The 20,210-nt window shown below is 43.6% G+C and overlaps 1 protein-coding gene across 3 annotated transcripts in view; it reads left to right on the top strand.

Annotated features, from left to right (window-relative positions):
• Positions 1-20,210, top strand: part of SEMA3D (semaphorin 3D) — a 259,118-nt gene that overhangs the window by 101,030 nt on the left and 137,878 nt on the right. For all 3 annotated transcript variants that reach the window (XM_030216329.1, XM_030216331.1, XM_030216330.1), the window contains exon 2: positions 16,663-16,847. In XM_030216329.1, the coding sequence (XP_030072189.1) occupies positions 16,691-16,847 (157 nt within the window). In that variant the 5' untranslated portion in view covers positions 16,663-16,690. The remainder of the gene's footprint in view (positions 1-16,662; positions 16,848-20,210) is intronic.

Raw genomic sequence — 20,210 nt, 5'->3', positions numbered from 1 at the left:
TGGTCCCTTGGTCTTTTCCCAGTGTGGCGTTACTTATGTACTTATGGTTTGGCATTGGTAATTACAGTGGTGGAAATAAGTATTTGATCCCTTGCTGATTTTGTAAGTTTGCCCACTGACAAAGACATGAGCAGCCCATAATTGAAGGGTAGGTTATTGGTAACAGTGAGAGATAGCACATCACAAATTAAATCCGGAAAATCACATTGTGGAAAGTATATGAATTTATTTGCATTCTGCAGAGGGAAATAAGTATTTGATCCCCCACCAACCAGTAAGAGATCTGGCCCCTACAGACCAGGTAGATGCTCCAAATCAACTCGTTACCTGCATGACAGACAGCTGTCGGCAATGGTCACCTGTATGAAAGACACCTGTCCACAGACTCAGTGAATCAGTCAGACTCTAACCTCTACAAAATGGCCAAGAGCAAGGAGCTGTCTAAGGATGTCAGGGACAAGATCATACACCTGCACAAGGCTGGAATAGGCTACAAAACCATCAGTAAGACGCTGGGCGAGAAGGAGACAACTGTTGGTGCCATAGTAAGAAAATGGAAGAAGTACAAAATGACTGTCAATCGACAAAGATCTGGGGCTCCACGCAAAATCTCACCTCGTGGGGTATCCTTGATCATGAGGAAGGTTAGAAATCAGCCTACAACTACAAGGGGGGAACTTGTCAATGATCTCAAGGCAGCTGGGACCACTGTCACCACGAAAACCATTGGTAACACATTACGACATAACGGATTGCAATCCTGCAGTGCCCGCAAGGTCCCCCTGCTCTGGAAGGCACATGTGACGGCCCGTCTGAAGTTTGCCAGTGAACACCTGGATGATGCCGAGAGTGATTGGGAGAAGGTGCTGTGGTCAGATGAGACAAAAATTGAGCTCTTTGGCATGAACTCAACTCGCCGTGTTTGGAGGAAGAGAAATGCTGCCTATGACCCAAAGAACACCGTCCCCACTGTCAAGCATGGAGGTGGAAATGTTATGTTTTGGGGGTGTTTCTCTGCTAAGGGCACAGGACTACTTCACCGCATCAATGGGAGAATGGATGGGGCCATGTACCGTACAATTCTGAGTGACAACCTCCTTCCCTCCGCCAGGGCCTTAAAAATGGGTCGTGGCTGGGTCTTCCAGCACGACAATGACCCAAAACATACAGCCAAGGCAACAAAGGAGTGGCTCAGGAAGAAGCACATTAGGGTCATGGAGTGGCCTAGCCAGTCACCAGACCTTAATCCCATTGAAAACTTATGGAGGGAGCTGAAACTGCGAGTTGCCAAGCGACAGCCCAGAACTCTTAATGATTTAGAGATGATCTGCAAAGAGGAGTGGACCAAAATTCCTCCTGACGTGTGTGCAAACCTCATCATCAACTACAGAAGACGTCTGACCGCTGTGTTTGCCAACAAGGGTTTTGCCACCAAGTATTAGGTCTTGTTTGCCAGAGGGATTAAATACTTATTTCCCTCTGCAGAATGCAAATAAATTCATATACTTTCCACAATGTGATTTTCCGGATTTAATTTGTGATGTGCTATCTCTCACTGTTACCAATAACCTACCCTTCAATTATGGGCTGCTCATGTCTTTGTCAGTGGGCAAACTTACAAAATCAGCAAGGGATCAAATACTTATTTCCACCACTGTATTTAAAACACAAATGATCTTTCTCCTAAGGGATGAGTCTCAAGTATATAAAGACCTAGGAGGTTATTTCAGAAGAGCTTCGCATTATTTGCACATGTAAAAAGTACATTTTCCATATGTAAGTCAACATGAATGAGCGTGATTTTAGCGCAGACATTACGGAGTCAATATCCAAAAGAATTTAACTGGGCAGGATGGGCTCCTGAACAGTTGAACCGCACTGAGCTGTCTGTCTATTGATAGTCAATGGCATTTGATCAGCTAGTGCCACTGAATATTGCCACTTACCGGCCATCTCCTAGCTGGCTAGGTTAAGGGTGGGCCATGGGTGGAGTGCCACTTTAGCCAGTTAGTGGAGACATTCAGGGACCCTTTTACTAAGCCGAGTAGGCACCAACACATGTCCAACGTGCGTCAGTTTGGAGTTACCACCCAGCTACTGCGTGGCTCATGTGGTAATTTCATTTTTGATGCGTGTCTGCTACACGTGCCAGAAAATATATATTTTTTATTTTCTGGCATGCGGCAAAAATTGGGCAGTAACTCCAACTTGATGCTCGTAGGCGATTACCGTGTTGTTAACACGAGAGACCTTACTGCAAAGTTAATGGCTGGCAGTAAGGTCTCAGACCCAAAATGGACGGGTGCCAATTTTCATTTTGCCGCACGTCCATTTTTCGAAAAAAAACCCCAACAACCTTTTTTACAGGCATGCTAAAAAATTGATCTAGCACAGCCCATTTTTCAGCGCACCTTAGTAAAAGGACCCCTCAGACTGGAGGAGTAGCCTAGTGGTTAGTGCAGCGGACTTTGATCCTGGGGAACTGGGTTCAATTCCCACTGCAGCTCCTTGTGACTCTGGGCAAGTCACTTAACCCTCCATTGCCCCTGGTACAAAATAAGTACCTGAATATATGTAAACCGCTTTGAATGTAGTTGCAAAAAAACCTCAGAAAGGTGGTATATCAAGTCCCATTTCCCTTTCCCTATTTGTAGATTCTACATGGAATGTTGCTACTATTGGAGATTCTACATGGAATGTTGCTAGTGGAGGAATAGCCTAGTGGTTAGTGCAGTGGCCTTTGATCCTAGGGAACTGAATTCAATTCCCACTGCAGTTCCTTGTGACTCTGGGCAAGTCACTTAACCCTCCATTGCTACTGGTACTATGTTGCTACTATTGAGATTCTGTTGCTACTATTTGAGATTCTACATGGAATGTTGCTATTCCACTAGAAACATTCCATGTAGAAGCCTGCCCTTGCAGATCAGCAACGCGGCCGCGCAGGCTTCTGTTTCTGTGAGTCTGATGTCCTGCCCTTCAGACTCACAGAAACAGAAGCCTGCGTGGCCGCATTGCTGATCTGCAAGGGCAGGCTTCTACATGGAATGTTGCTAGTGGAGGAGTAGCCTAGTGGTTAGTGCAGTGGCCTTTGATCCTAGGGAACTGAATTCAATTCCCACTGCAGTTCCTTGTGACTCTGGGCAAGTCACTTAACCCTCCATTGCTACTGGTACTATGTTGCTACTATTGAGATTCTGTTGCTACTATTTGAGATTCTACATGGAATGTTGCTATTCCACTAGAAACATTCCATGTAGAAGCCTGCCCTTGCAGATCAGCAACGCGGCCGCGCAGGCTTCTGTTTCTGTGAGTCTGATGTCCTGCCCTTCAGACTCACAGAAACAGAAGCCTGCGTGGCCGCATTGCTGATCTGCAAGGGCAGGCTTCTACATGGAATGTTGCTAGTGGAGGAGTAGCCTAGTGGTTAGTGCAGCGGACTCTGATTCTGTGGAACTGAGTTCGATTCCCACTGCAGCTCCTTGTGACTCTGGGCAAGTCACTTAACCCTCCATTGCCCCTGGTACAAAATAAGTACCTGAATATATGTAAACCACTTTGAATGTAGTTGCAAGAACCTCAGAAAGGCGGTATATCAAGTCCCATTTCCCTAACTGGCTAAGGGGTCCTTTTACAAAGGTGCGTTAACGTTTTTAGCACACGCCACCTAAGTGCATAAAGTTTATGTGCTGAGTTAACTGGGCACTGGTATGAAAATCTGCCTGTGCCCCATTAATGTCCAGGTCAGCTCACATATCTAGATATTCAATGCCAGGAGCCCCGCATGCCCTGACCTTGAATATCTAGGGTTAGGTCAGCCTGCATCAGGAAGTGGTTTCCAAGCCACTTATCATCATGGGTTGAATATTACCCTCCGCTTATCTGCTTGAAACCCTCCTTGAGCTACTAGTGAAAGACATGAGTTAAATCTAATGAAATGAAAATAATGGCTACCGTTCAAGGATCTCATTTCACCACTACCAGAATTCTTCCAGGGTTGAGTCACTGGCTTTCAGGAGCTTCTGTTAACATGATCAGTAGAAAATCAAAATAAAATTGGAGCAGTTCACACCTCATTTCTGTTGAATGTTTGCATTTTTCAGCCATTGAATTTGGAGATGTCATTCTATCAGCTTTGCTGAGAAAATGAACGATGATTTGCCTAGTAATGTAGGGTTGAAAGACATTGAGCATGTCAATGAATCTGTATTTTGCTTCTGAAGCTAGTGAGTTTCATCTTTCATAAAAGGAACAACATTGCATTAAAAAGACAATTGTTCATCTACCTGTTCTGGAGTTGAAACTCACTAAAATATCTGTGAAAGAGTGTATGAGAGATGTCTTTCAAGGAATATCCCTTTTCAGAGAAAAATGAATGATAATACTAGAGCTTTTATCTTGCTGCACCATATGCCTGGAAGAGACTTCCTGAGCCGGTACGTCAAGCTTCATCTCTGGCCGTCTTCAAATCTAAGCTAAAAGCCCACCTTTTTGATGCTGCTTTTAACTCCTAACCCTTATTCACTTTGTTCAGAACCCTTATTTTATCATCCTCACGTTAATATTCCCTTATCTCTTGTTTGTCCTGTTTGTCTGTCCTAATTAGATTGTAAGCTCTGCTGAGCAGGGACTGTCTCTTCATGTTAAAGTGAACAGCGCTGCATACAGAAACGGAAGCCTGCACGGCCGCATTGCTGATCTGCAAGGGCAGGCTTCTACATGGAATGTTGCTAGTGGAGGAGTAGCCTAGTAGCGCTTTAGAAATAATAATTAGTAGTAGTAGTAGTAGAGCTGAATATCAGCGGTACCCGGATAACTAATTATCAGCTGCAATCAGTTCTCAGTTACTTGGACAATGAATCCTTACATACTCTATTTCATGCCTTCATCAAGTCTCACCTCGTCTACTTTAATTCTGTCTACACTGGACCCCTTAAGAGCAACTTGAAGAGATTGCAAACTCTGCAAAATATGGCAGCATGTAAATTATGCTACGCTAAATACAGAGATCACCTTTCACCGTTACTCCAATACCTTAATTGGTTACCTGTTGAATTCAGAACTGAAGTTAAAATATTCTCAATCACATATAAAGCTCTACATACCAGTATTTCTACCTATCATCTCTTACTATCACTTATGTTCCTACCTGCTTTCCACATTCTATAAATGACTTTAGACATAAGTACATAAGTACATAAGTAGTGCCATACTGGGAAAGACCAAAGGTCCATCTAGCCCAGCATCCTGTCACCGACAGTGGCCAATCCAGGTCAAGGGCACCTGGCACGCTCCCCAAACGTAAAAACATTCCAGACAAGTTATACCTAAAAATGAGGAATTTTTCCAGTCCATTTAATAGCGGTCTATGGACTTGTCCTTTAGGAATCTATCTAACCCCTTTTTAAACTCCGTCAAGCTAACCGCCCGTACCACGTTCTCCGGCAATGAATTCCAGAGTCTAATTACACGTTGGGTGAAGAAAAATTTTCTCCGATTCGTTTTAAATTTACCACACTGTAGCTTCAACTCATGCCCTCTAGTCCTAGTATTTTTGGATAGCGTGAACAGTCGCTTCACATCCACCCGATCCATTCCACTCATTATTTTATACACTTCTATCATATCTCCCCTCAGCCGTCTCTTCTCCAAGCTGAAAAGCCCTAGCCTTCTCAGCCTCTCTTCATAGGAAAGTCGTCCCATCCCCACTATCATTTTCGTCGCCCTTCGCTGTACCTTTTCCAATTCTACTATATCTTTTTTGAGATACGGAGACCAGTACTGAACACAATACTCCAGGTGCGGTCGCACCATGGAGCGATACAACGGCATTATAACATCCGCACACCTGGACTCCATACCCTTCCTAATAACACCCAACATTCTATTCGCTTTCCTAGCCGCAGCAGCACACTGAGCAGAAGATTTCAGCGTATCATCGACGACGACACCCAGATCCCTTTCTTGATCCGTAACTCCTAACGCGGAACCTTGCAAGACGTAGCTATAATTCGGGTTCCTCTTACCCACATGCATCACTTTGCACTTGTCAACATTGAACTTCATCTGCCACTTGCACGCCCATTCTCCCAGTCTCGCAAGGTCCTCCTGTAATCGTTCACATTCCTCCTGCGACTTGACGACCCTGAATAATTTTGTGTCATCGGCGAATTTAATTACCTCACTAGTTATTCCCATCTCTAGGTCATTTATAAATACATTAAAAAGCAACGGACCCAGCACAGACCCCTGCGGGACCCCACTAACTACCCTCCTCCACTGAGAATACTGGCCACGCAATCCTACTCTCTGCTTCCTATCTTTCAACCAGTTCTTAATCCATAATAATACCCTACCTCCGATTCCATGACTCTGCAATTTCTTCAGGAGTCTTTCGTGCGGCACTTTGTCAAACGCCTTCTGAAAATCCAGATATACAATATCAACCGGCTCCCCATTGTCCACATGTTTGCTTACCCCCTCAAAAAAATGCATTAGATTGGTGAGGCAAGACTTCCCTTCACTAAATCCGTGCTGACTTTGTCTCATCAGTCCATGTTTTTGTATATGCTCTGCAATTTTATTCTTAATAATAGCCTCCACCATCTTGTACTTAAATTTCACGTGGTATATAGAATATGCCGAGCATCGGTCCATGCGACTAAATTTAGTCGCAGTCAATTATGTCAACTACAACCTGGTGTAAATCACGATGCCTAGATTAGGTGCAGAGCGGGTTGATTCTATAACATTGTGCATACATTTTATAAATGCCCATGATTCCCCCATTTCACACCCCATAACCACGCCCACTTTTCATCCATGTGACTTAGAATTTAGGTGCACCTTTGACAGTAGTGTGCATAAATGCTAATTAATGCCAATTAGTGCTGATTAGCGTGTTAACTAATTAAGGGGCCCTTTTACAAAGGTGCAGGAGGGCCTATGCGCATACAGCACACACCAAATCAGCACTACCGCCTGGCTAGCATGTGAGCCGGGTGGTAATTCAAAATTTTGTGCATGCCAAATCCCATGGTAGAAAATAATGTTCAATTTTCTATCGTGGGCCGCTTACCCAGTGGTAAACAGCAGTTGGAGCGTGCTGCATGCTTACCACACAGATAGCGAGTGAGACCTTACCACTAGGTCAATGGGTGGTGGTAAGGTCTCAGGCTGAAAATGGACGCTCACTGGTTTCAATTTTAGCATATGTCCATTTTACGACCCCTTGACGTGATAAAAAAATGGCCCAGCACATGCCCAAACGATGAACTGACACTACTGGAGCCCACTTTTTACTGGAGCTTACCAAAAGGACCCCTAAGTTATACGATTCAATTTCCGTATATAAATCTCAGTCTGATATATAGATTTCCAGGGGTTATGATTATGAGGATTTACTATTACACTCATTGCAACATTTTTAAAGTATAATTACATTAACTCAAGGGATAACTTGTCCAGAATGACACAGAGGTTTTAATTCTTTTTTTAGAAAATAGATTGTACCCATGTTATAGAAACAGTGGTCATCCCGGTTTTTGAGAGGTTGGGTTAATGTTGTCGTTGGACACATAAACTTATAATCTGCTTTACCACAAAATTACACACTCCAGAAAACACCAAGAAAACAGCCTTTTAATTTAGAGACTTGTCTGTTGTCATTCCTTCATCATTTTGTCATTCTGGGGGCAATTTTTAAGGTTCCCACAGGGCTCACAGACCCATTTCCTCCTCAATTATGAGTTGAATTATTCTGGAAATGCCTGAAACTCTGGTGGACTAGACTTAACCCCTTACTTTAATTGGTCAATAGTTCATAGAGTAGGAATCCACTATTTGCATATGGAATTTATCTTTTGGCATATCAATCAGGTTGGTAACTGGCATGGATGCCTCCCTGATCAGCATGGCAAGAGTCCTGCTATGACCTCATATGTACCTGGAATTAGTTATGATCATGTTACACCCACTTCTTTGCCAAGCTCACTGGCTGCCCCTTTCACATATAACATATAAAATATTAATCTTAGGGGGTCTTTTGCTTAGACGTGATGGCGTTTTTAGCGCACATTAAAAATAGGTATGCGCTAAATGCTAAAGACACCCATAGGAATGCATTGGTGTCTTTAGCGTTTAGCACGCACCTATTTTTAGTGTGCGCTAAAAACACCAGCGTGCCTTAGTAAAAGCTCCCCTTAGTCTTTAAGGGGCCCTTTTACTAAGCCGTGTAAGCGTCTATGCGCCCAACGAGCGCCAAAATGGAGTTACCGCCCGGCTACTGTGTGGCTCTTGTGGTAATTTCATTTTTGGCACAAGTCCGATAAGCGCATCTGAAAAATTATTTTTGTATGCACGTATTGGAAATGCGCCAACTGACATTTGACTTGCATAGGTCATTACCACCCGGTTACCGTGTGAGCCTTTACCGCTAGGTCAATGACTGGCGGTAAGGTCTCAGACCCAAAATGGATCTGCGGCAATTTTCATTATGCCACTCATCCATTTTCGGCAAAAATAAAAAACAGACCTTTTGTTACAGGCGCGCTAAAAAATGGACCGGCGCATACCCAAAACCCACGCCTACACTACCGTAAGCCATTTTTCAGCGCGCCTTTGCAAAAGGACCCCTTATATTTTTGATTTTATTTATTGTAAACAGTTCAAATGGACCGCATATTCTCTGCAAGCTTGAACCCCAAATAGCTGGATATGGCTGATTTATGCAGTGTAATTCTATTGTTACCCAAGTGAAAGGTACTTAAGCCTTTGAAAATGTACCCCTTTGTGTCCCTACCTGCTCTAAGGCTATTTCTAAGGTCAAATGTTAGGTGGGAGGGTTGATTAGATAACAAAAGAATTTCCTCAGCTATTCTCCTACCTGGGAAGCAGGAAAAGCTTGAACATGCTCTACTCCAAAGGTTGATTCCAATTTGCATGACACAGTTTTGGTAGTTTTTTTTTACAAAATGTTTTAAAGCAATTTCAGCAACCTTCAAACTTCAGATCTGATTCCAAGCAATTTACTTGCAAAGTCAGAAAAACAGAAAAATAATCTGAGCTAGACTGAGTCCACAGAAGCTGCCCTGCCCAACCACAATTATGGACTCAATGCCTTTCTTTCCCTTTTTTACCTTTAAATTGCCGCTCTGACAAATTATTGTAACGTTGGAAGGCGCTGTCATAAATGATTGCATAAGTGCACCCCTCAAGGGCTCTTCCAGAATGTATCAATTCATCATAGCATGCACTGTATTTTTTTAAACTAAATCCTGCCTTTATTAAAATAAATTCTCTTGAATACATCCAATAAAATACCACAGGCAGCACAAAAGAAACATTTTCTTTCATAGAAGTAAATGTTCACTGCTTTTGCTCAACAAGGGAAAAGAGAACGTAAATGTTTTTCATCCACGTTAATAATTATTTGCAGAGTGGCCACGTGGGGTACGAGTTCAGTGTCTGAATAAATAATTCATTTGACCAGCTAAATATATTGTGCTGAACGGGTTCCAAACTAGCGAACATTAAGAAGAGAAGTGAAACAGCGCATAGAAAAAAGCTCATGCTTATTTAACCTTCACACAGAAGGGAAAGAGACCACCAGAACACTATACTACATATTAAAACCCCCCAAATGTTCTGTTCCGATGATGCCTGTATTCAGCTAACAAATGGTTGAAAACATAAATTTCCAGGCTTGGCAAGGAACCTTCCTCTGACCTAGTTCAATCTCGCCTGTTTGTTTATTTACTTTCTTTAGTTAAGGGGCCCTTTTACAAAGTGGCGGTAGAGCTACCGTTGCTTTGTCTTGCGCCAATCCGGCACTATCACCTGCTCACCTTGGGAGCCGGTGGTAGAGCTGCCCCCAACGCACGCCTTTTCCATGGTAGAAATTATTTTACGTTTTTTTTCTGCTGGGTCCTTAACAAGTGATAATTGGGCAGCGCTGCAAGCTTCCCGAGTACCAGTGGGTTAGCATAGGAACCCCTATCGCCTCTTAAATAGGAGGTGGTAAGGGGTCCCCCAGGAAATGGCTGCACAGCAAGTATATACAACTTAGATAAGAACATAAGAAATAACATATGGAATGGCCTCCCCAAAGCCCTGAAAACAATCCACGACCACCTGACCTTCAGGGAATCACTAAAAACCAACCTCTTCAAAAAGGCCTACCCCAACGACCCCACGTAAACCTCTTCACCTAGCCACACAGCTTGACTTTGACCGTACTGGACAATACGCAATCTTCACCCCTCCCAACCCTCCACATATACCTCATGCGATCACTCTTCAACCTTGTACTTGTTATCAACCAAGCGAGCAAACGCCTTTGACGGTACTATGTAAGCCACATTGAGCCTGCAAATAGGTGGGGAAATGTGGGGTACAAATGCAACAAATAAATAAGAGTAGTCAGACTGAACCCCATCAGGTAACTATGATTCAGATTATTCTTTCCAATGTGCATCACCTTAAATTTGTCCACATTAAATTTCATCTATTTGAATGCCTAGCCTTTCAATTTCCTAAGGACTTCCTGTAATATTTCACGGTCTCACGTGTTTTAACAACCTTGAATACTTTTGTATCATTTGCAAATTGAATCACCTCACTAGTCATTCCGATTTCCGTATCATTTATAACTATGTTAAATACCACCCTCCCTCGGGAGGGAGTTCCAGGCATCGACCACCCTCTCCGTGAAAAAGAATTTCCTGACATTACTCCTAAGCCTACCACCCTGCAACCTCAGTTCATGTCCTCCCTTCTCTGAAAGAGATTTGTTCCTATATTAACACCTGTATCATATCTCCCCTGTCCCTTCTTTCCTCTAGGATGTACATATTCAGGTCTTCCAGTCTCTTCTCATACATCTTTTGGTGCAAACCCCATATCATTTTTGTTGCCTTCCTCTGGGCCGCTTCTAGTCTTTTTACATCCTTAGCAAGATACGGCCTCTAAAACTGAACACAATACTCCAGGTGGGGCCTCACCAAAGACTTGTATAGGGGCATCAACGCCTCCTTTCTTCTGCTGGCTACTCTTCTTTCAATGCAACCTAGCATCCTTCTGGCTACTGCCACTGCTTTGTCACACTGTTTTTTTCACTTTAAGGTCCTTGGACACTATCACGCTCAAATCCCTCTCTCTGTCTGTGCATATCAACATCTCACCTCCAAGGACATATGGATCCCTTGGGTTTATACTCCACAAATGCATCACTTTGCAGTTCTTTGCATTTTAATTGCCAAATGTTAGACCATTCTTCTAACTTTTACAGATCCCTTTCATATTTTCCACTCCCTCTGGGGTGCCCACTCTATTACAAATCCTAGTATCATCCACAAAAAGACAACCCTTACCTTTTAATCCTTCAGCAATGTCACTCACAAATATATTAAACAGAATTGCCCAGCACCGATCCCTGAGGTACTCTGCTACTCACATTCTCTTCCTCCGAGTGAATTCCATTGACAATCACCCTCTGGGTCCTAACTCATTTATTTAAGAGCCTCCTATGGAGGACCACCAGACCCTCAACTGCCCCTGCCCTGAGCAAAGCAAAATGGGGGCTGGAGGTCCGGTGGACCTCCGTCTCCCTTATATAGTGTGAAGCCCCGCCCAGTGCATCCCAGGATACATTGGACGCTGCCATTTTGCAGGTGCCACCCTGCCACCTCCCTCCTTGAACCCAAGGTAGGGGGGTTGGGGGATTGACCTGTTTGTCCTAATTAGATTGTAAGCTCTGTCGAGCAGGGACTGTCTCTTCATGTTCAAGTGTACAGTGCTGCATACGTCTAGTAGCGCTTTAGAAATGATAAGTAGTAGTAGTAATTGACTGCAGCCTACTGGGCAACCAGGGACTTCTTTCCAATGCTAGTGTGGGGTGGGGGTTAGGGGGGCTGGAGACCCACCGGATCTCCAGCTCCCCCTGAACCTGTATTAGGGGGTCGGGGAGACTAGGGGGGCCATCGGACACCCACTGGGCCACCTGGGATGTCATACAATCCTGGGGGGGTTAGGGAGGATGGAGACCCACCTGATGTCTAGCCATCCCTGAACCTGTGTCGGGGGGGGGGGGTCATCGGTTCCTGCAGGGGGGTTGCTTCATTGGAGGGAATGGGGGCCTGCTAGCATGCAAATGCATGCTGGACAGGGCTCACCATTCCTCCCCAATGGTTTACAAACCCTAATGCCAGCTCCGAGCTGGTGCAGGGTTTGCCATGGCCAGCGATCCAATCTTTGGCGCGCTGGTCGCTGATCATTGGGGATGAATAGGTTTAGCATGCATTTGCATGCTATTTGCACTAAGAGCCCTGTTTTGCATGCATTTGCATGCTACTTGCATTCAGAGCTTAGGAAACGCAGGTGCTAGTATGACGCTAACAACCTCTAGCGCCTGCGTTTGCTTCTGATCATCGGCCTGTTATTGAAGTTCTTAGTATTTTGTAGTGTTTCCTCTCCCTTCCCATAAGTCGGTAGAACTTCAGAAAAAGCTACAGCCTGTACCAAAGGTTTTAACTCCTCCCCTACCTCCTGGAAAGCTCTCTGGGCTACAAGCAGTGTATTATTGGCTAGATCATTTGTGTCCAAATGGACAACATCAGTATTAGAACCCTTATTCTCTTCTCTGACTGTAGTCAGTATTTGTCTGGTACTTCTGCTAGCTGAGGATCCTGGAAGGCATTTTGCTTTGTTAGGCACCTTGAAATGTGTTCCAAGGTTAATGCCTTTGATAATGGTTGGAACTTTATTTGTGCTTTGGGGGCGTCTCTTCTCTTGAGCTCCCTACGCTTGTTCTGGTTCAATCTCGGCTTTTTTTTTCTTGTGCATCATAATGCTCTACTGCAGTAAAAGAATTATGTAGGGGGCAGTAATTGTGAGGGCGGATGCTGTTGTATCACAGGAGTGGTAAATAGGTATGATTCTGGGTCATGGTGGAAGCTGATTTAATTGCATCCAATCCCTGCTTAAGTTTGCTGAGCTCCTCTTTATGCTAGTAAGCTGAATGCAGATGGGGCAAGACCTAAGCTGCCAGATGGTGTGCCTTGGAGCTGAAGCACCATAATTATTACATTGAGTAAAATACATTTTGATTGGTTGTATTCACAGGTGTACTTTGATGTAGCTGAGGACTATTATTAATGGTTGTCTATATATGACTAGAAAGCCTAGGGGTGGGTGGGACTATAAGTCCTATGTGATTCAGTCAAATACCACAATTAAAATGTTCTCTGGGAGGGGCAATGAGACAATTTGAAACCAAATCCAGGTTTTGCTAGAAATCTAACTTTTCTCCTTATCCCAATAAATAATGCAGTTTCTTTAATCCCAGTGTGCAGAATCTCAATAAATATTGTAGTTTCCTTAATGTAATATCTAATTACAAATTAGACCAGTTGAAGACAAGCTACACTCTTTACCTCGGACTAGCAATGGAAACTTAGAGGTCCTTAAACGGAGCTGCGGCAACAGGGGACCTGCACTGGTGTCAGCGTCTGTTTTTGATGTGTGCTGAGGTCCCCTTTTTACAGCAGTGGGTTAAAGGCAGATGTTTTTTTGTTTTTTATTCAAGAAATGGCCACGCGGCAAGCAGGGGCGTAGCCAGACTTCGGCAGGAGGGGGGTCCAGAGCCCGAGGTGAGGGGGCACATTTTAGCCCCCCCTCCCGCCACCAACCCTCCCCCGCCGTCGCCTACCTTTACTGGTGGGGGACCCCAATTCCTGCCAGCCGAGATCCTCTTTTTCCGGCGAAGGCATCATTCTGATGTCCTGCACGTTGTACTCACAGAAACAGAATGAAGCCTTGCGCCGGAAGAAGAGGCCCCCCTGGCCCCACGTAGCTACGCCACTGGTGGCAAGTAAAGCACTTGCTGCATGGCCATTTCAGGGGAGAGCACTTTCTGCCACCCATTGAGGTGGCCGTAAGGGTTCCCGCACTAACCCAATTACCGTCGGGTACACACAGGCGCTACAAAAATTGAAATATTTTTGCAGCGCTGGAAATTCTGCTGCAGTAGCCTGGCAGTGCTTCCCTTTTAGTGAGCGGTAAGCCCACACTGGGCTTACTGCTGCTTCGTTAAAGGGCCCCTAACCTTGCAGGAAACTTCAGCAAGAGTTAAAAAAGTGATAGACCAGAAACAGTTTGAAATGCTTGTCCTCTATCAGAGCTAGGGAATTAGGCAGAGGAAGAGAAGAGAAAACTGTTTTTTTTCCCCAGGTTAGAAAGTGCATTACAGCACAATATATATACAGTCAGTACAATTTGACTAAGCAGTTGAAGTCCAGAGAATAGATAGGTAGCTAAACCTACAGCCTGACAGCTGAAATTTTAAAAATCAGAAAAGCATTTAGCAGTATTGATGAGGATCTTGATTTGCACACGCAAATCGAGAATATGATCAGATTTGTGCATGTAACTCAAGTCACACGCTATATAGAATCCAGGGGTTTATGGCTGCAGTAAAAATGGCCTTTAGCATGTTGGAAAGACCCATGTAAGGTCACGCTAAGGTCATTTTTTTGCTGTAAAAGTACCCCTAGATCTCACTGCATAAAATGGGATCTGTACACATCTTAACGGTAGCCCATTTTGATAACTGTGCCCCTAAGCATGATAAACTATAATCAAATTAAAACAATCACCACCCATCTTGTCCTGACTAAACAAAAATAGAAACGAAGCACATATAAAATAAAATATAAAATACTAGAATGTATTCATCCAACAAAAATACAAAACATAATATTAAAAAAAAAAGTTATCTGAAAGAACTGTCAACGTATATCAGATTGGAATTTTCCTTAACAAAATTTAAATCTCACCTTAAATCATATTACTTTGAATTAGCCTTTGGACTACTCAAGGTATGATTCTAAATATCTACTGAGCCTGAAAGACTGGGGACAGTCAGCCTGTCCTTCTCCCCCTTCTACTTGCTGAGTTGTGCCTTTCTGTTCCTCTAAGATAAGTACATAAGTATTGCCACACTGAAAGACCAAAGGTCCATCGAGCCCAGCATCCTGTTTCCAACAGTGGCCAATCCAGGTCACAAATACCCGGCAAGATCCCAAAAATGTACAAAACATTTTATACTGCTTATCCCAGAAATAGTGGATTTTCTCCAAGTCCATTTAATAACGGTCTATGGACTTTTTCTTTAGGAAGCCGTCCAAACCTTTTTTAAACTCCGCTAAGCTAACCGCCTTTACCACATATGAATGTTTGCTTTCCTTTTAAGAATTGGTGCTCTTTCCCTTTGTTTTAATGCATTTTTGCTTAATCTAGGCACCGATTATAGAATACGTTTAGAACTGATTTCAGCATCGATTGTTTAGGTGCCATATATAGAATCTCCCCCTATGGGGTGAATTCTATAAATGACACCTAAAATAAGCTGCAACTAAAATTAGGTGTGGTTTACAGCATAGCGCTTAAGTCCCAGGGGTCGTGCTTAAATTTAGGCGCATCCATTTACACCAACGAAATTTAGATGGGGAGCCCCATTAATCTAGAATTATGTGCGTATCCAAAAACAACACCCACAATCTGCATGCACAATGTTTGGTGAATTTTACAGAATTAGAGGGTATATACAGGTAGTTTCTCTGTCCCTACTGGGTTCATAGTCTAAGTTTTGTACCTCAGGCAACAGAGGGTTAAATGACTTGCCCAGTTTCACAGGGAGCTGCAGTGGTTTCCAGGTCACTATGCTAACCATTAGGCTACTTCTCTGCTGTAGCCTGATGTGAACTACAGGAGAAGTTTCTAGAGGTCATGATGATCAATTGTGTGGCTACTGAATATCTTTCAATTGCTTACGGTAGAAAGGAATATTGCTACTCAACCTAAGTGACCCTTTTACAGATTGGGCTTACCGCTCGCTCTTTCGGGACTGCCTCTGGCCCGAGGTCGCCGGCGGTAGTCCTGCTCCGAGTGCGCCCCATTTCCAGGGGGAAAAGGAAACACCTGGAAATGGCTTGCTTGGCAGTAACCTGGCGGTAATCGTGCATCGCCGCGTGCTGCCGGTTACCGATGGGTGGTAGTAAGGACTCTCTGTCGCATGGCCATACGGTAAGAGTTCTCTTACCGCATGGCCACGTGTGCTGGGGGCTTTTTTACCCACTGCGGTAAAAAGGACCCTGGCGCGTGGGAAAAACGGCCCAGACTGCCAGCGCAGGGTCCTTTTTCACAGCTTGGTAAAAGGGCCCTTAAGTTCTCTGAAAATATTTTTTTTTATTATTAACTATTTACGTTATATATATATAACAGTACAGACTTTTCAAAAGGTCTTTGTGCTGATTCACAATTGTATTTGTTCGGACTTATAAATAGAAATGGAAACAAGAGATTTCTAACAGAAAAATGATTTCTGTATATGAAAATTAGAACTACTAATGTTTAAAGGGGAAACAAACAGCCCCCTAAGGGTTTACTCTTGTTCCTGGTGTATAGGGGGGAAAGCATATGCAAATTAGAACCTACATTTATTCTGAAATGTTTGTTCTGAAATGTTTCCCACAGTGTAAATCGATTCCTTTGTCCAAGCCACCGTTCGCCTTGCTTTTGTAGAACGAATGAGAAAGTGTATACAAAAATAAAATAAAATAAATCATCGCTTGTATTTTTCTTTCTTTTTCAAACCCATCAAATTAGGATTGAGTGGAAAGCAGAAAGCATTTTTATGATGGGTGTAGAGAATAACCAAGAAGAGAAGACTAAAACCAGATGGTTTCAACCACATTGTGCCGCTGCCTTGTTCTCTGTGGTTCTGCTGTTGCTTCTTCCAGTCATCGGAACAATGAAACAGAATATACCAAGACTCAAGCTTTCGTACAAAGGTACAGTTAGCCCTCTCTTATTGACTGCATATTTCTCTTTCTTAATTATAACATTTGGTTCTTTCTTCTGGGAAAGCATTTGAGACCCTTGGTTTTCTGCCTCTCCACCCAAAGTTAAATACGGTTACCTAATTAGTGCACTAAATTCCATGGGTAAGAACTCATGTTGGAAAATGCATCTTAGAAGAACCTTAAAGACCTAATGTGTTCTTTGTGATGGAACAATTTCTGATTAAAGATTGCTGAGTTTAAGGTTAAGGGGCAAAGAATTTGATACATTGCCTTTCTGTGGTACAAATAGAGTGTTTTGCGTATATGCAGTTACTTTCTCTGTCTCTACACTGTGTCCAGACAAAATGGGACCCCCAACATTTTTCCAAATAACCCAGAAACCTCCTACTGTAGCAGAAACTTTATTTTTTCAACAGGATGGAGCTCCAGCGCATTGACCTCGCAAACCGGTTGAGCTCTTAATTAATGAAACTCCAGAATTCATCGAGTTATTAGCCTCAATGGCGTCATAGATTTTGTGAATGCGTCAAGGTTGAAGGAGGACACTTTGAACACAAATTATGAATCAACTAAGAATCAATTAAGAATCAATTAAGAATCAACTAAGAACCCCTCCCCCCCATTATACTAATATATCTGGAATTCGTTGCCGGAGAACGTGGTACGGGCGGTTAGCTTGACGGAGTTTAAAAACGGGTTAGATAGATTCCTAAAGGACAAGTCCATAGACCGCTATCAAATGGACTTGGAAAAATTCCGCATTTTTAGGTATAACTTGTCTGGAATGTTTTTACGTTTGGGGAGCGTGCCGGGTGCCCTTGACCTGGATTGGCCACTGTCGGTGACAGGATGCTGGGCTAGATGGACCTTTGGTCTTTCCCAGTATGGCACTACTTATGTACTTATGTACTTATATTTTCAAAAGTCATACTAAGAGCTCTGTTTACTAAGACACGCTAGAGTTTTAGCGTACGTTAATGCTAGAGACACCCATTTATTCCTATGGGTGTCTCTAGCATTAGCGCACACTAATTTTTAGCATGCTAAAAATACTACTGCACCTATAGCGCAGCTTAGTAAACAAGGCCCTAAGCAGCCCTTTTACTAGGCTGTGTAAGGGTCTACGCGCACCCAACATGTGCCAAAATGGAGTTACCACCAGGCTACCACGTGCATCTTATGATAATTTCATTTTTAACACGTGTCCGCTACGCACGCCGGAAAATAATTTTTATTTTCTGGCGCGCAGCAGAAACTGGGTGGTAATCGTAGATGATTACCGCACGGTTAACGCATAAAACCTTACCGCTAAGTCAATGGCTGGTGGTAAGGTCTCAGACCCAAAATGGACGCGCGCCAATTTTTATTTTGCTACATGTCAATTTTTGGCAAAAATTTTAAAAAGGCCTTTCTATAGATGCGCTGAAAAATGGAGCTGCGCACGGCCAAAACACACGCCTATACTAGAGTAGCTCGTTTTTTGGCGCACCTTAGTAAAAGGGCCCCTGAGTTATCTGGCTAATGCATTATTATTAGCATGTCCTAATTGGATAATGCTGTGTTAATATGCGCATGCTGATGGTTACATGAGTGTATGTCCTTCATAAAAACATATTTTTTATAAGTCTAAAACATGCTACATAAAATCTGGGCTTAGCACGGGGGAAAATCCCATGTTAAAATGTGCTACGTCCATATTTCAGTGAACTTAGGTGCCCTTTTACTAAGGTGCTGTGGGCCTACCGCGCGGTAAAAGGGCAACTACTGTACGAGACACTGAAGCATTCCATGGTAGTTTGGCCAGCAGTGTGCGCTACTCCTGAAGTAAAAAATATTTGTTATTTTTTGCCATGGAAGGCGTGTCTGGGAGTGGACAGTAGGCATGCCTAAGCTGATCAAGTAGCCTGGGCATGTTACCACGCACTACACAATTACCATAGGAGCGGCATGGGAGCCCTTAAAGCCTCCTAAATAGGTACATGAGTATTGCCACACTGGGACAGACCGAAGGTCCATCAATCCCAGCATCCTGTTTCCAACAGTGGCCAATCCAGGTCACAAATACCTAGCAGAAACTCAAATAATAGCAACATTCCATGTAGAACCCCAAAGAGCAGCAAGATTCTAGAATCCTAAAGAATATCAAGAATCCATGCAGAATTTCAAAGTATAGCAACATTCCATGTAGAACCCCAAAGGGTAGCAATATTCCATTCAGAATCCCAAATACATAAGTACATAGGATGCTGGGCTTGATGGACATCCGGTCTGTCCCAATATGGCAACACTTGTTTCCAACAGTGGCAAATCTAGGTCACAAGTACCTGGTAGAAACCCAAATAGTAGCAACATTCCATGTAGAACCCCAAAGAGCAGCAAGAATCTAGAATCCTAAAGAATAGCAAAATTCCATGCAGAATTTCAAAGTGTAGCAACATTCCATGTAGAACCCCAAAGAGTAGCAAGATTCCATTCAGAATCCCAAATACATAAGTACATAAGTGTTGCCATACTGGGACAGACCGAAGGTCCGTCAAGCCCAGAATCCTGTTTTCAACAGTGGCCAATTCAGTTCACAAATACCTGGTAAGATCCGGAAAAAGTTCAATAAATTTCATTCAGACTATATAATATAACATTTGTAATTAGCACTGGAAGCCTTGCAGCACAACTCACCCTTTTCAAATTCTTTGAACACGTGTTTTCTACAATAGGATCAATGTAGTTCCAGAACCAGACGTGCAGAGTTCTGTATATCATGAGAGGAAGACAGATGAGCTTATTTTCGAAAGTGATTACCGGCCATCTTCCTGAACCCGGCGAAATCGGTATAATCGAAAGCTGATTTTGGCCGGGTTCAACTGCTTTCCGTCGCGGAGCCGGGGCAACATCAAGAGGGCGTATCGGTAGGGTAGTGAAGGCGGGATGGGGGTGGGATGGGGGCGTGCTCACGAGATGGCCGGCTTCGCCTGATAATGGAAAAAATAAAGCCAGGCTTGACGAGCATTTTGCTGGCTTTACTTGGTCCCTTTTTTTTCACAACCAAGCTTCAAAAAGGGGCCCCAACTGACCAAATGACCACCGAAGGGAATCGGGGATCACCTCCCCTTACTCCCCCAGTGGTCACCAACCCCCTCCCACCCAAAAAAAAAATATTTTTTGCCAGCCTCTATGCCAGCCTCAAATGTCTCCCTGACAGCAGTATGCAAGTTCCTGGAGCAGATTTTAGTGGGTTCAGTGCACTTCAGACAGGTGGACCAAAGCCCATCTCCCCCCCATACCTGTTACAGGTGTGGTGGTAAATGGGAGCCCTCCAAAATCCACCCAAAACCCACTGTACCCACATGTAGG

This window comes from Microcaecilia unicolor, chromosome 10, assembly GCF_901765095.1.
Source record: "Microcaecilia unicolor chromosome 10, aMicUni1.1, whole genome shotgun sequence".
NCBI classification, from domain to species: Eukaryota; Metazoa; Chordata; class Amphibia; order Gymnophiona; family Siphonopidae; genus Microcaecilia; species Microcaecilia unicolor.
The sequence above is the reverse complement of the archived record's forward strand: the minus strand, read 5'-3'. Positions and strand labels throughout refer to the sequence as shown.